General features: G+C 47.9%; 1 protein-coding gene and 1 long non-coding RNA gene across 2 annotated transcripts in view; both read left to right on the plus strand.

The window, feature by feature from the left end:
- ZNF638 (zinc finger protein 638) overlaps window positions 1-9,516 on the plus strand; it is a 77,728-nt gene extending 68,212 nt beyond the window's left edge. Inside the window, exons 19-22 of the mRNA XM_015413869.1 lie at window positions 4,098-5,289; window positions 5,480-5,629; window positions 6,144-6,197; window positions 7,825-9,516. Of these exons, the coding sequence (XP_015269355.1) occupies window positions 4,098-5,289; window positions 5,480-5,629; window positions 6,144-6,197; window positions 7,825-9,516 (3,088 nt within the window). The remainder of the gene's footprint in view (window positions 1-4,097; window positions 5,290-5,479; window positions 5,630-6,143; window positions 6,198-7,824) is intronic.
- Window positions 9,517-10,764: 1,248 nt separating this feature from the next.
- Window positions 10,765-13,039, plus strand: LOC107112677. The gene is made up of 3 exons (XR_001482593.1): window positions 10,765-10,837; window positions 11,715-11,777; window positions 12,968-13,039. It is a non-coding gene; the product is annotated as an uncharacterized LOC107112677 (long non-coding RNA).
- The last annotated feature ends 445 nt before the right edge of the window (window positions 13,040-13,484 follow it).

Here is a 13,484-nt window from a genome sequence, read left to right on the forward strand (position 1 = left end):
CCTCCACACTGAGCGTTACGGCTTCGCCGGAATGCTGGGGGCGGGGCTGATTGGTGACTCCGCAGTGTGGTTGGTTAGCACAGCTAGGCCAGAGGGGGTGGGGCACTGCCGTGGCTGGGTTGACCACCTCCCAGCTGCAGAGGAGGTCCGTAAAAGACCTTCCTGGCTGACAAATGGGGCCTCAACAGGAGCTGCGGGGCTGACAGAAAAGGTGACTGCAGCTCACCTGAAAGGAAACCTCGATGAGGAAAGGGACCCAGAGAGGCTTCCTGGGACGTTCCAGCACGGAAGCCTGACGGTCAGTCAGTTGGGGGTGGTCCCCCCCCCCCCAGTTGCTGCCTCGTATATCACTCTCGTGTAAGAAATGGCAATTGTATGAATGCATTCCCCTTAGAATCAGTGTTATCAATACTTTCTGGAGTTGTTTCATTCAGCCGTCTGTCTTCAGGAGCACACAGGCTGCAACTGTGGGGTATGTTAAACATTTTTAGCATTATATGTATAACTGTTCAAATGTTATTTTTGCAGAGTACTGATTTTTTCCCCACAGAATCAGCCTGCTGAAATTTGACAATACACTCTTGCAAAAGAAACACAAAAATTTCTCCTCTCATGAATGCAGCGTGGTACATGTACTACAACACCAGGCATTCAATGTTAACCAGTTGTGTCTTTGAAAAAGATATTTACATAAGCTAGAAAGGAGAGTTTTTAGCAACTCCTGTATGCATATTTTCTGAACTTGTGAATAAGCTACTCTGCTTCTTAATAGAGCGGTAATAAATGAGAGCAGTTTCTTTTAAATCGTGTCTTTGCAAATTCTCTTAATCCTTCAATTTGAGCCTTGCATTCTGTTATGACATGAGCTTCTCTCTGTGGTATAGGAGCTCTTATTCCTGGAAGAAAACGTTTAAGTTACGAGAATGCAAAAAGAAGGTAGCTTTTGGGGTCTGTTCCCTTCACTACTTGTGCCATTCCTCTCTAGCCTTACTGTACTGAGTATTGAATGGCCCACTATATTCTTCTTTTCGTGGCTGATCAGAAATGCTTGCCAAAATCGTAGGAGACCTGATGATTAGCTAGTGTGAACAAGTTACTTAAACCTGATCCTCTCTTCTGGATGAGGGATGGAGCGGCTTCCCTGAATATCCGTGGTCATCTCCTTCTTAGGCTGGTGATCATCTGTTTCCAGCAATCTTCTTTTCCCCCCGGAACGACTTAAAACGACTGAGGACTTGTTCAAGTGCAGAAGAATTGGAGCCTGGCTGTTTGTGCCCCTTTCCCCTCCACACACACACACACGAGACATGGCCTTGGTTTGCTGTCCATGATGTCTCTGCCTGGTTCCCTGGTAGTCTGAAGCACAAGTCAGGCGGCCACGTCTCCCTGTGCCACGAGTGCAGAAATGAACTTTGCCTTGAGTGCTGTGGACAGATGCTTCCATGCGTGGCCCTGTGGCCGTTCCTTCGTGTCTTATGAGAACTTGCTCTTTCCTCTTCTCTACAACCTCTTGATTTTGGCATCACGATCATTGGCCCTGCATAGTTCACTCTCTCTGAGCTGTATTTCATCCACAGTCTTGAATCCTGGATTTACCTGATGAGATGACTTTGGGTTTCTGGAGAACTCAGACCACCTTGTCTTGTCATCCCGGGTCCTGGGATTCTCGGTTGAATTCAGAACAAAGTTGGAGTCCAGTGGCACCGTTAAAACCAACAGAGTTTTATTGAAGGCGTAAGCTTTCACGTACATGCGCACTTCTTCCGATACAATGAAATGGAAATTACCAGTCCATACATATAGGTAGAAGGTGAGCGGCAAATTAGCATATTGCGTAATGAAGATGGTTAACAGATTCAGTGACCAAACAGAGGAATAGCAAGCTTAGTTTATATGGGGACCGTTTGTTTGGGTTTAATTCCCGGGGGGGGGGCACATAGCGAAGGAAATAAATATTTCACAATTGGAGATCAATGGGCAGATGTACCCTTCTTAACTGTGGGACGCTGAGAGTAATTAACTAAATATAAAATAAAATAAAATAAACTTACTGCTAACCCTGTACCTACATAAATGGACTGGCACACGAAAGCTTGCACTCTGAATAAAACTTTGTTGGTCTTAAAGGTCCCACTGGACTCAAACTTTGTTCTGCTGCTTCAGACCAACATGCTACCCACCTGGATCAGTTGAGTTCAGTGTGTGTATTGCATCTGCTGGTCAGAAGGCATTTCTCAACTCATGCACTGTGTCACCTTGAAGAGCATTTCCTGTTCATGTTGGATCACTTACCATCTTCCCTCCTGGAAAGCCAGGCTCTTCAGTTTGCTAGGGCACACAGAATAATCTCTGACCATCGTCCGCTCTTTGTGGCGGTGGAAAGGGCCGTCAAGTTGCACCTGACTTAACAGCCACCCCGTAGGGTTTTCAAGGCAAGAGATGCTCAGAGGTGGTTTGCCATTGGCTGCCTCTGGGTAGCGGCCCTGGACTCCCTTGGTGCGGTCTCCCATCCAAGGACTGATCAGGGCTGATTTCTTAGCTTCTGAGACCTGATGAGAGCAGCTAGCCTGGGCCGTCCTGGTCAAGCCCCACCATTTATAGATAGGGCTAAATTTGGGGACTTGCCTGTTCACATCTGCCCGAAAAGAGGCCCCTGTGTTGTGCGTCTCAAAGAGAATGCATACAGATTGACAACTGATTGTAGTCAAGAATATTGTGATCTTGACCCTTGGATTCCAGTTCCTTGTATGGCTGTCAGTACCGAGATGTGCTAAATCCTATACAGCATTCTTTCCGGAGGAAGGAGGGGAGGAGCTTCATTCTCCTTGAGTTTTGTAACTGTATTATCAGTATTGCAGTCAGAAGATGCTAAGTGCTTTTATTTTTGCTTCAAAATGAAGAGATTTTAATTATTTGGTTCAGTTTAGTGAACTGTGCAAGCGTTTCAGAGTGTGGTCACTCTGGTTCATTAAAGTGGAGGCCAAACTGTTGTCCTCTAGTTTCGTGTTATGCGTTAATTACATTCATCTCCCTTGCTGGTTGTGGAATTCAGACCGTTTTATCTTCGACTAAGAGACCATCACCCTTCTGCATGTTTTCTTGCTTTAGCTGGACATTGCAGTGAGAAGACATGGCCAACCAGTCTCATTGTTCATTGAACGAAGACAGGCAGAGACTTTAACACTCGTATGCCTCCGACCCACTTTTTAAAAAACATCTTAGACAGCTGCTTTAATTGTGGGCAGGACTGTTGCCAGCAAAACAAGCACTTGTCACTTTCATACTTGTGCAATTCTTGTGTATTGTCGAGTTTCTACTGTCTTGGAAATATTGACATCTCAGCATCCTTACTTGGGCTGGGGATTGCATTTCCAGCTTTGAAAGACTTTACCATCTTCCGTAGATGATTGTGGAGGGTTATTCCCTTCACAGCCTGCTTATAGCCACTGTTTGGAAACAGGATCTTGGACTAGAGGGACCCTCTATTTGATTTTTTTAAAACCTGCTTTTACATTCTTAATCACCTTCTTGCCTGTAAGTGGAACTTCTTGAAGTACTGTAGTACTTGACTGATACTGCCTTGGGAGCTGTCTGAAGGCTGGAAAACACTCACTTTTGGGAACAAAGGCTCTGCTAGTGCGTGTGTCTGTATGGATATTTCCGCTTCCTGTGGTTGTACCCCTGGTTCATTTCAGGTATATGGGAAGCAGCCTATTAAGTGCCCCTGTTTCCAAGGCAGGGACTAGAGGAAGGTGGCTCTTTCTCTGTGTGTATGTGCAGTGCGGCTTCTTACAGTCGTACGTTTAAGAACAGCCTGGCAGCTCCAGGGTCCATAGGGCACACATACTTATTATAGAGCATCGCCTTCAAAGAAATCATATCTCAAATCATGTGCTGAAATCATGCTGAAGTGGCTTAGTCAGGTATGTAAATTGGCGTTTGGCCCCATGTTAAAATTCATTTAGCTGATAGGTTAGATTTCCCAATGCTGTGCTCTAATGCATCAGGAAATCCCAACCATTGGCATCAAGAGGTTATGTATTACTGTGGAGTTCTCAACATAGCTTGATTTCTTCTGTTTTTTTAAATACGTTTAGCCCTGACTTGAAAAAAAATCCCGAAGGATCAGGATTGGTGCACGCGGCTTCCGTTCCTTCAGCAAAGCCCACTGAGGCCAAGGAGGAGCCCAGTTCTAAGTTGAAGGTTGCAACGGCAGAAGTGAAGAATGAACCTTCGGAGAAGATGGAATGTGAAGCTCCGTCAAAGCCATCAAAGACTGTAACTTCGGAGGGCAAGTTGGCAGCATTGACTACCAAACCAGTTGACTTCAGTCCGTCTGAAGTAAAAGCTGAACAAGTCTCTGCTTCGTCGTCCAGCCTCGGAAAGGAAGAAAAGGTTCCAGATAAGGCTGATGCTGAATTGCTGGGAAGTGCATCGACCTCCACAGCAAGGGACAAAGATCAAGAATTAGCGGACCCTGCTGGTGAGCTCTCAGAAGAGTTGAAGGGCACAGCCAAAACAGGAGGGATAGGCGCGGATCCTGCCAAGACAGAGCAAGGAGCAGAGACAGCTCCTGCCATCTGTGAGACAGTACTCCCGGGCTCTGCAGAAGCTCCAGTGGAGGAACTGTCAGGGGAAGACCTCCAATCAAACACCAAGCTGGTACCTCCAGGAACAGATCATACCGACACATCGAGAAACCTCCCTGAAAGGTCTGCCTCTGAGGTGGGGGCGGGGGCAGAGAAGGAGCCTGAGACTCCCTCGTCTGCAGTGGAAGGCAGCATGGAGGTGGAACCTGAGACGACTGTGCTTGAGACTACGGAACCTGCCAAGGGGAAGCCGGAACTACAGACGGGCAAGGTGGAGGCAGCCTCAGAGAAGCAGCCTGAAGTGTTGATATCAACGGACAGGTCAACCCAGGAGGAGAAGCTTGGAAAGAAGGCAGATAACAGAAGTCGTGAGCAAAGTTTGCCCAAGTCACAGCCGAGAAAGGAAACGGGACAAGACCGGCCCGCGGAATCTAGTAAAGCTGAAGTGTTTGCTACGGAATTGGCACCCAGTGCAGAAGCTACCTCCGTCAGTAAAACCATCTTAAAGGCTTTGATGTCTGTTCCAAATATATCAAAGAAAAGAACTGTGACACGAAGGAAGGAGGAGCAGAAGCCCTCCGTAAGGCCAGGAACCAGGAGCAGCACAGTTGCCGAGAAGAAACCCGTGCCAAAAGAAGCGAGTCACCAGAGACCGACGAACAGCAGGTCAAACCTGCCAGATAGCAAATCTAAACTGAGGAAGAGCTCATCACAGCAAGAACAGGACTCCCAAGTGGAAACTAAGGGTAGCTCAAAGCAGACCCAAGAGCAAGAGGCTCATGACTGGCTGATAACTAATGCTGGCGCTTCTTCCAGACTGTGAAGCAGAGCTGTGGTCGATAGCCTGTGCCTAGTCCCTTTCCCCCTTCCTGTACAATGTTTCACTTAGCCTGAGTTCTCTTGTTGTTAAGGTAGGCAGTGGGAAGAGCTCATCACAGCAAGACAAGGACTCCCAAGTGGAAACTAAGGGTAGCTCAAAGCAGACCCAAGAGCAAGAGGCTAGATCATCCGCCACGAAGCGTGAGAGCAGCAAAGAAAAGGTGAGGAGAGCGAAAGCACTGGCTCTTGACTGGCTGATAACTAATGCTGGCGCTTCTTCCAGACTGTGAAGCAGAGCTGTGGTCGATAGCCTGTTTCCCTGTCCCTTTCCCCCTTCCTGTACAATGTTTCACTTAGCAAACCACACTGGCACCAGGGGAATGCATTAGAGACGGTTTTCCATGGCAGACTTCTGAAGCATCTTGTACAGGTAGCTGGATGGGTTGAATAGGCAAGTCATGTTTGTGTTCTGTCTCCTCGTTGTGAGGTGATCCTTCCAGTGCTGAATCCTAAAATGCCCCGCTGCACTAACTGGCCACGCGGAGAAGAAATGGTGTGTGCAGTGTAGCTGGTGGACGGAGTTCCCGGATCTAAGCAGCGGTTGGCATGGTTTCAACTTGCTTAGCAATGTGATCAGTGTCATCTCAGTTTAAAGGCAAAAATTATGTCTTGGAGCTCTTGGAAGACAATTGTTTGACTCATGTTTGTTTGTTTTTGCTTTTTCTGCTTTTTCAGGTTTTTGCTGGGAGAAATACTAGAAGTTCTAACAATGGCACAAGCCCAAAAGAGGTAAGGAAGCAACTAAGTAGATAGCCCTGCAACTTTCAACTTACAGCTCTTAGAAGGTTTCTTTTTCAAGGCATTCTAGGACAGAGAACAGAGCTTCCTTTACTCTTACAAGGAGCAGGTAGTTTGTGTTCCCTCTGATGTGGATTAGATGTGTGGGGAGGAATACAGTATTTGTGGTCTGGAAGTACCTAGTAGAACAGGGTGTGATCGGGAAGACACCGGTGTCCTAGATGTATGCCTGTGTGAGTGAGATTGTTTTTTTCGGTTTGGTCCAGATTCACTGTGGGCAGTAATGACCATCATGATGAATCCTTCCTTCCACCCCATCATTCCTTTTTGGAAGGCGTTGCTGGCTTAATTTTTGCTCCCAGCATGGTTGCATGATAATCAGAGCGACAGGGCTCCTAATCAGATGTTAAAGAAGCACCGAGACCTGGAAAACGGTGAAATAAGAGCGAGCTTTCCTGAGAACGCCCCACAAGCTTAAGTGGTTGCGGTGCTATCAGGCATTCAGCTAGGACGCCCCTGTTAAGATGCAAAGACTTCAGCGCTTCATATGTACTCTGTGCAGCTTATATCACTCAAGAAGGGAGCGTGGGGCTACAAAGGAGTAGAGCAGAAGGAGAGGCTTGTTGCTGCATCTCCGAGCAGCAGTACAAACGTTCAGGGGCGCCAGTCCTCTGGCCATCCAGGAATCCAAGATTGCAAATCCGGGGTGGGGTGGGGTGAGAAGGCAGACAAAGACTTGAGGTGCTACGCCAACATTCAGGGTTTGGAGCAGATCAGAATTGTGTTTTGGAGGTGGATTATGGCTGCAGCTGTAGGACTTGAACGATAGACGTAAGATTCCTTTGTTGCGGGCTTGGAGGAAGAGGGAGGCATCTTGGTGAGTGAACGGGTGTGCTCTCTTGATTTCAAGGGATGATCGCTGTTCAGTAATGTTGCAGGCAGTCCTGCGTGAACATTTTCATACCACACATTTGGAGTGACCATAGACTTTTTTTTTTAAGTATTTCACTCATTCCGGAAAACGGGCGGAGGGTCTCATTAGAGTTTGTTTCACTGCTCCCTCTAATTTCCAGTTTTTCCATAGGGAAAAAAGCAATGGGAGGGTGGTTCCTGTCATTTTTGGGTTTTTCCCCTCTCTAGGACTTCTCCTGTGTAGGGGAATGTGTGTATGTGTATTTGAGAGAGAGAGCGAGGGAGTGTGCGTTTAGCTAAGAATGCAGATGTGAGCCTAGGTCTTGTTGTTAATGGAAGTGTTACTACAGGGTGCAGCTCGATTAATTTCTTAGAGGCCCAAGGCAGTTTTGTCTCCGCTCCTGCCTTTATCTCTCCATGGTGTGAGATCAGGGTGGCTGCCCCTTAAGGTCTGCTGATCTTCAGCCTGCATTGTACACGTAGTCCCAGACTCCCTTTGGGGTCTTCACGTGACTGGGAGGGAATAGCTTACCTTGGTACCCCAATGAATGGGGGAAAGAGACGGACAGATGGAATCCTCTTTGTATCTTACAGCCATCGTTTCTCTCCAGAGCTCTCTTGATTCCAAACTGCATTACTGTCGTCATCCAGAAAGCTGCTCCTGTTCACTGAGAGACTGTTTTCTTAATTGTTTAATGTTTTGTAGGAAGAAGAGCTTTTCCCATTTAACTTGGATGAGTTTGTTACTGTGGATGAAGTTACAGATGAAGTGGACACTCCCTCCCAGCCTAAAAGGAACCCTCTGAGGGGTAAGAGGAAGGAAGCTGCCCATGAGCCCAGCTCCAAGAGAAGGAAGGGCAAGAGCTCTGTTGCTCACGGAGCTGCTGAGCAGGAGCTGTCCTTTGTTACGTTGGATGAGATTGGAGAGGACGAAGGGGGGATGGCCCAAGTTCCAGAACATCTAGAAGCCATGCCAGATCCCCTGGAAGCTGTGCCAGAAACCCTGGAAGCTGTGCCAGATCCCCTGGAAGCTGTGCCAGATCCCCTGGAAGCTGTGCCAGATCCCCTGGAAGCCGTGCCAGATCCCCTGGAAGCCGTGCCAGATCCCCTGGAAGCCATGCCCGATCCCCAGTTGTTGGTCACCGTTGACGAAGTGAACGATGAGGAAGAACTCATCTCTGAAGTGGCCCAGGATCCACAGGCACTTGTTACTTTGGATGAGATCTCTGAGCAAGAAGACCCTGCTGCTCAGGAGACCATGAAAGAAGCGGATGGAGAGCCAGACCTTAAAGCAGAGCCCTTAGTAACGGTGGATGAAATTGGAGAAGTGGAAGATTTACCTCTGAATGAGCCTTCGCATTTTGAGACTGAGACCTTGGATGACAGGCAAGGAGAAAAGCAAGTGCTTGAGGACCCTGGCGATTTCCTTTCCTCCCAGGTGCCGGAAGACCCTGGCGATTTCCTTTCCTCCCAGGTGCCGGAAGACCCTGGTGATTTCCTTTCCTCCCAGGTGCCGGAAGACCCTGGCGATTTCCTTTCCTCCCAGGTGCCGGAAGACCCTGGCGATTTCCTTTCCTCCCAGGTGCCGGAAGACCCTGGCGATTTCCTTTCCTCCCAGGTGCCGGAAGACCCTGGTGATTTCCTTTCCTCCCAGGTGCCGGAAGACCCTGGTGATTTCCTTTCCTCCCAGGTGCCGGAAGACCCTGGTGATTTCCTTTCCTCCCAGGTGCCGGAAGACCCTGGCGATTTCCTTTCCTCCCAGGTGCCGGAAGACCCTGGCGATTTCCTTTCCTCCCAGGTGCCGGAAGACCCTGGTGATTTCCTTTCCTCCCAGGTGCCGGAAGACCCTGGTGATTTCCTTTCCTCCCAGGTGCCGGAAGACCCTGGTGATTTCCTTTCCTCCCAGGTGCCGGAAGACCCTGGCGATTTCCTTTCCTCCCAGGTGCCGGAAGACCCTGGCGATTTCCTTTCCTCCCAGGTGCCGGAAGACCCTGGTGATTTCCTTTCCTCCCAGGTGCCGGAAGACCCTGGTGATTTCCTTTCCTCCCAGGTGCCGGAAGACCCTGGTGATTTCCTTTCCTCCCAGGTGCCGGAAGACCCTGGCGATTTCCTTTCCTCCCAGGTGCCGGAAGACCCTGGCGATTTCCTTTCCTCCCAGGTGCCGGAAGACCCTGGTGATTTCCTTTCCTCCCAGGTGCCGGAAGACCCTGGTGATTTCCTTTCCTCCCAGGTGCCGGAAGACCCTGGTGATTTCCTTTCCTCCCAGGTGCCGGAAGACCCTGGCGATTTCCTTTCCTCCCAGGTGCCGGAAGACCCTGGCGATTTCCTTTCCTCCCAGGTGCCGGAAGAAAGGATGTGGGCAGAATGGGGGGGGTGCAGAGGAGAGCGACGAGTATGATGGGGGGCCTGGGGACCAAGCCATAGGAGGAAAGGCCGAGGGACTTCTTGGGAAGGCATAGTCTGGAGAAGAGGAGGTGGGGGGGTCATGATTGCTGTCTTGAAGGATTTGAAGGGCTGTCTGTTAGAAGAGGGCAGGGAGCTATTCCTGTTGGCGGGAGAGGACTTGCTGTAATGGGTTTCAATTAAGGGCAGGAAGGTACTGGTTGGATATTAGGGAAAAGTTTTTTTACAGTAAGAGTTGTGCAGTGGTGGAACGGGCTGCCTGGGGATTGCGGTGAGCTTCCCCTCCCTGGCCGTCTGTCAGCAGCAGCTGGACAAACCCCTGTCAAGGATGCTCTCGGCTGATCCTGCATTGAGAAGGGGGTTGGACTAAATGGCCTGTATGGCCCCTTCCAGCTCTGTGATTCTAGTATTCTGTTTGCAGTAACCTTAGAACCTAGGTACTTAATCCTTTCACTTTACCCTGTTTTCTGTACTGGCTGCCCCTGAAACTTGTTTGGAGTCCCCAGCTGGCACTGAATACAATGGCTGAACTGAAAGGAGTATTATTTATTTATTATTTAATTAAATTCATGAATCGCCCCCTTTGCAAGCAGGCTCTGAATACAATAATTTAAAACCGATCCAGGTAGTGATATAACAGGGCCCCCCCCTTTACCAGCCACACAACTGTCCCGCACGACAGGAGCGTGCCAGTCTTAAACTTCCATTGCTGTTCTCAGCTAAAAGCCTGGCGGAAACATCTGCCTTAGGGGCCCTGCGGAATTGCACGTGATCCCGCAGGGTCCTGATGTCATTTGGCAGAGAGCTCCACAGGGTCGGGGCCAGGACCAAAAAGTCCCCGGCATCAGTTGAGGGCAGCCATCAGGAGCCCCTCATGCCTTCCTGGGGGCCTTCCAGAAGAATTCTGAGTTCTAAGCATGACCTGTAAATGCAGTCCCTGTAGCCGACCACTGCAGGAATTTCTTACTGTACATCACTTTCCACTTGTATAAATGAGAAGACGTGACTCGGGACAAGAAAGATACAGGTAGGGGTTGTGAGCAGTGTGGCAGTCATCCCGTTTGAATCTCCTGCCTCATGAACGGTCCCCCTCCACAAACAGTGTGTCCAGGGATCACCCGGTGGGCATGAAATGTCTTAACAGGAGCCGTTACAAGGTCTAGAAAGAGCCCAGCTTTTTGAGGATGAGGTGAAAGTCGTATGAACAAAGCCATAAAAGTGAGTTATGTGTCTTTGAATTGCAGAATTGACCTCGAAGCTGACAGAGCAGGCAGACAACCAGGGAAGCGATATGGAGGACCATCAGCAGCCTTCTGGTAAGATGTGGGTCACCAGTGCAAAGATACATATGTTGTTGTTACCTGTTTGCAGTGCCCTTACAACCTTAGTCCTCAGCCCTTTCCCTTTACCCTGTTCTCTGTACTGGCTGCCCCTGAAATCTGTTTGGAGTCCCCAGCTGGCACTGAATACAGGGGCTGATGTGAGAGGAGCAGACCATTGGGAGCCCCTCATGCCTTCCTGGGGGCGTCTAGAATAATTCTGAGTTCTAATCTCGGAGAACCGGGTTTGATTCCCCACTCCTTCACTTGCAGGTGCTGGATGTCCTGGGGCGAGCTGTAGTTCTGATCAGAGCTGTTCTTGAAAAAAGAGCAGTTTCTGTCACTCAGCCCCACCTACCTCACAGGGTGTCTGTTGTGGGGAGGGGAAGTGAAAGGAGTTTGTAAGCCGCTTGGGTGGTGAAGGGTGGGGAATAAATCCACTCTCTACTTCTTCTTTCCACCTCTCCCTCCCTTCTTCCCTCCCCATTTATTTGTTTTCTTTATTCCTTTTCCCCTCTCTTTTTCTCTCTTTCTTTCCACCTCTCTCTCAGGCAAATAAATATCATTAGCAAACAAATAAGTATCATTGGGGCGGAAATCATTATCAATATCTGTTTTCACCCCTTTTGCTTTTATTTTTGGCAGTCTCTCATTTAATGTTAATATAAAGCAAATTTGCATATTTTCCAATAAAAACGTGTTATATTTGTTCATGTCTCTTGCGGCTCTCAAACATCTGACGTTTATTCGATGTGGCTCTTACGTTAAGCAAGTTTGGCCACCCCTGGTCTAGAAAGAGCCCAGCCTTTTGAGGATGAGGTGAACGTTCTGTGAGCGAAGCCATAAAAGTGAGTTGTGTGTCTTTGTATTGCAGAATCAACCTTGAAACTGACAGAGCAGCCAGACAACCAGGGAAGCGATATGGAGCAGCCTTCTGGTAAGATGTGGGTCACCAGTGCAAAGATATGTATGTTGTTGTTACCTGTTTGCGGTACCTTGTTTGCAGTTGTAACCTTAGTCCTCAGTCCTTTCCCTTCACCCTGTTCTCTGTACTGGCTGCCCCTGAAACCTGTTTGGATTCCCCAGCTAGCACTGAACACAGAGGCTGATGTGAGAGGAGCAGACCATTGGGAGCCCCTCATGCCTTCCTGGGGGCGTCTAGAATAATTCTTGAGTTGTAAGCATGGCCTGTAAATGCAGTCCCTGTAGCCGAGCACTGCAGGAATTTCTTACTGTACATGACTTTCCCACTTGTATAAATGGGAAGACGTGGCTCGGAACAAGAAGGATGCGGGTAGTGGATGTGAGCAGTGTGGCAGTCATTCCGTTTGAAGCTCCTGCCTCATGAACGGTGACATCCCCCTCAATAAACAGTGTGTCCAGAGATCACCTAGTGGGCAATAGAATGTCTAACGGGAGCCATTACAAGGTCTAGAACAGAGGTAGCCAAACTGCGGCTCGGGAGTCACATGCAGCTCTTTTATACATATTGTGCGGCTCCCGGCAAGGCATCTGGGGAAGTGAAGGGGATGCATGTCTCCATGATCAGTCTTCCCTTCCCCATTCAGTGTTCCCCTCCCTGGATAGACTTGAAGTGAAAGGGGGGGGCAGATTAATAAACTCTTAAGTTTAAATTTGTTCTTGAAGGCCCCCCCCCCCCGACTGGCTTGGAAAAGGCATTTATCTCTTTAAATCCCTTCGCCAAGCCAAGCCAGCTGGTGTGGGGGCATGGGGTGTGTGTTGGAGAATACATTTAAAGGTAAAGCTGCTTTCTTTCCACCTCTCCCTTCCTTCTTCCCTTCCCATTTATTTGCTTTCTTTCCTTTCCTCCTCTCTTTCTTTCCACCTCTTTCTCTCAGGCAAACAAATAAATGTCATTGGACAAAAAAAAAATCATTCCCAATATCTGTTTTTGCTGCTTTTGTTTTTATTTTTGGCAGTTTCATTTAATGTTCATATAAAAGAGATTTGCATATTTTTCAGCAAAGATGTGTGTGTAATATTTGTTTATCTCTTGTGGCTGTCAAACATCTGCTGTTTATTCTATGTGGCTCTTAAGTTAAGCAGTTTGGCCACCCCTTGTCAAAGCAAAGCCATAAAAGTGAGTTGTGTGTCTTTGAATTGCAGAATCAACCTCGAAGCTGACAGAGCAGCCAGACAACCAGGGAAGTGATATGGAGGACCGTCAGCAGCCTTCTGGTAAGATGTGGGTCACCAGTGCAAAGATACGTATGTTGTTCTTACCTGTTTGCAGTACCCTTACAACCTTAGTCCTCAGTCCTTTCCCTTTACCCTGTTTTCTTTCTTTTTTTAAACATTTTATTTTCAGTTTCACAAACATTAAAATAAATCAAACATTCCTTTTAAAACTCATACTTTTCCAAAACCAAAATTCATCTTCCTATTTTAACAATTAATATTTTTAACTAGCATTTTCCATTCTTACTATAACTTCTTCATTTTCAGCCAGTCATATATTATATCCTGTCTCGTCCACAATTCTTTCTCTAACTTATTTTGTAATATTAATGTCAATTTGCACAAACATTAAAATAACTCAAACAAATCCTTTTAGAATTCATACTTTTCAAAAAACAAGTTTCATCTTTTAACAGTTAATATTTTTAACTAGCATTTTCCATTC

This window comes from Gekko japonicus, unplaced genomic scaffold (genome assembly GCF_001447785.1).
Source record: "Gekko japonicus isolate JY-2015 unplaced genomic scaffold, Gekko_japonicus_V1.1 scaffold1252, whole genome shotgun sequence".
In the NCBI taxonomy this organism is placed as follows: Eukaryota; Metazoa; Chordata; class Lepidosauria; order Squamata; family Gekkonidae; genus Gekko; species Gekko japonicus.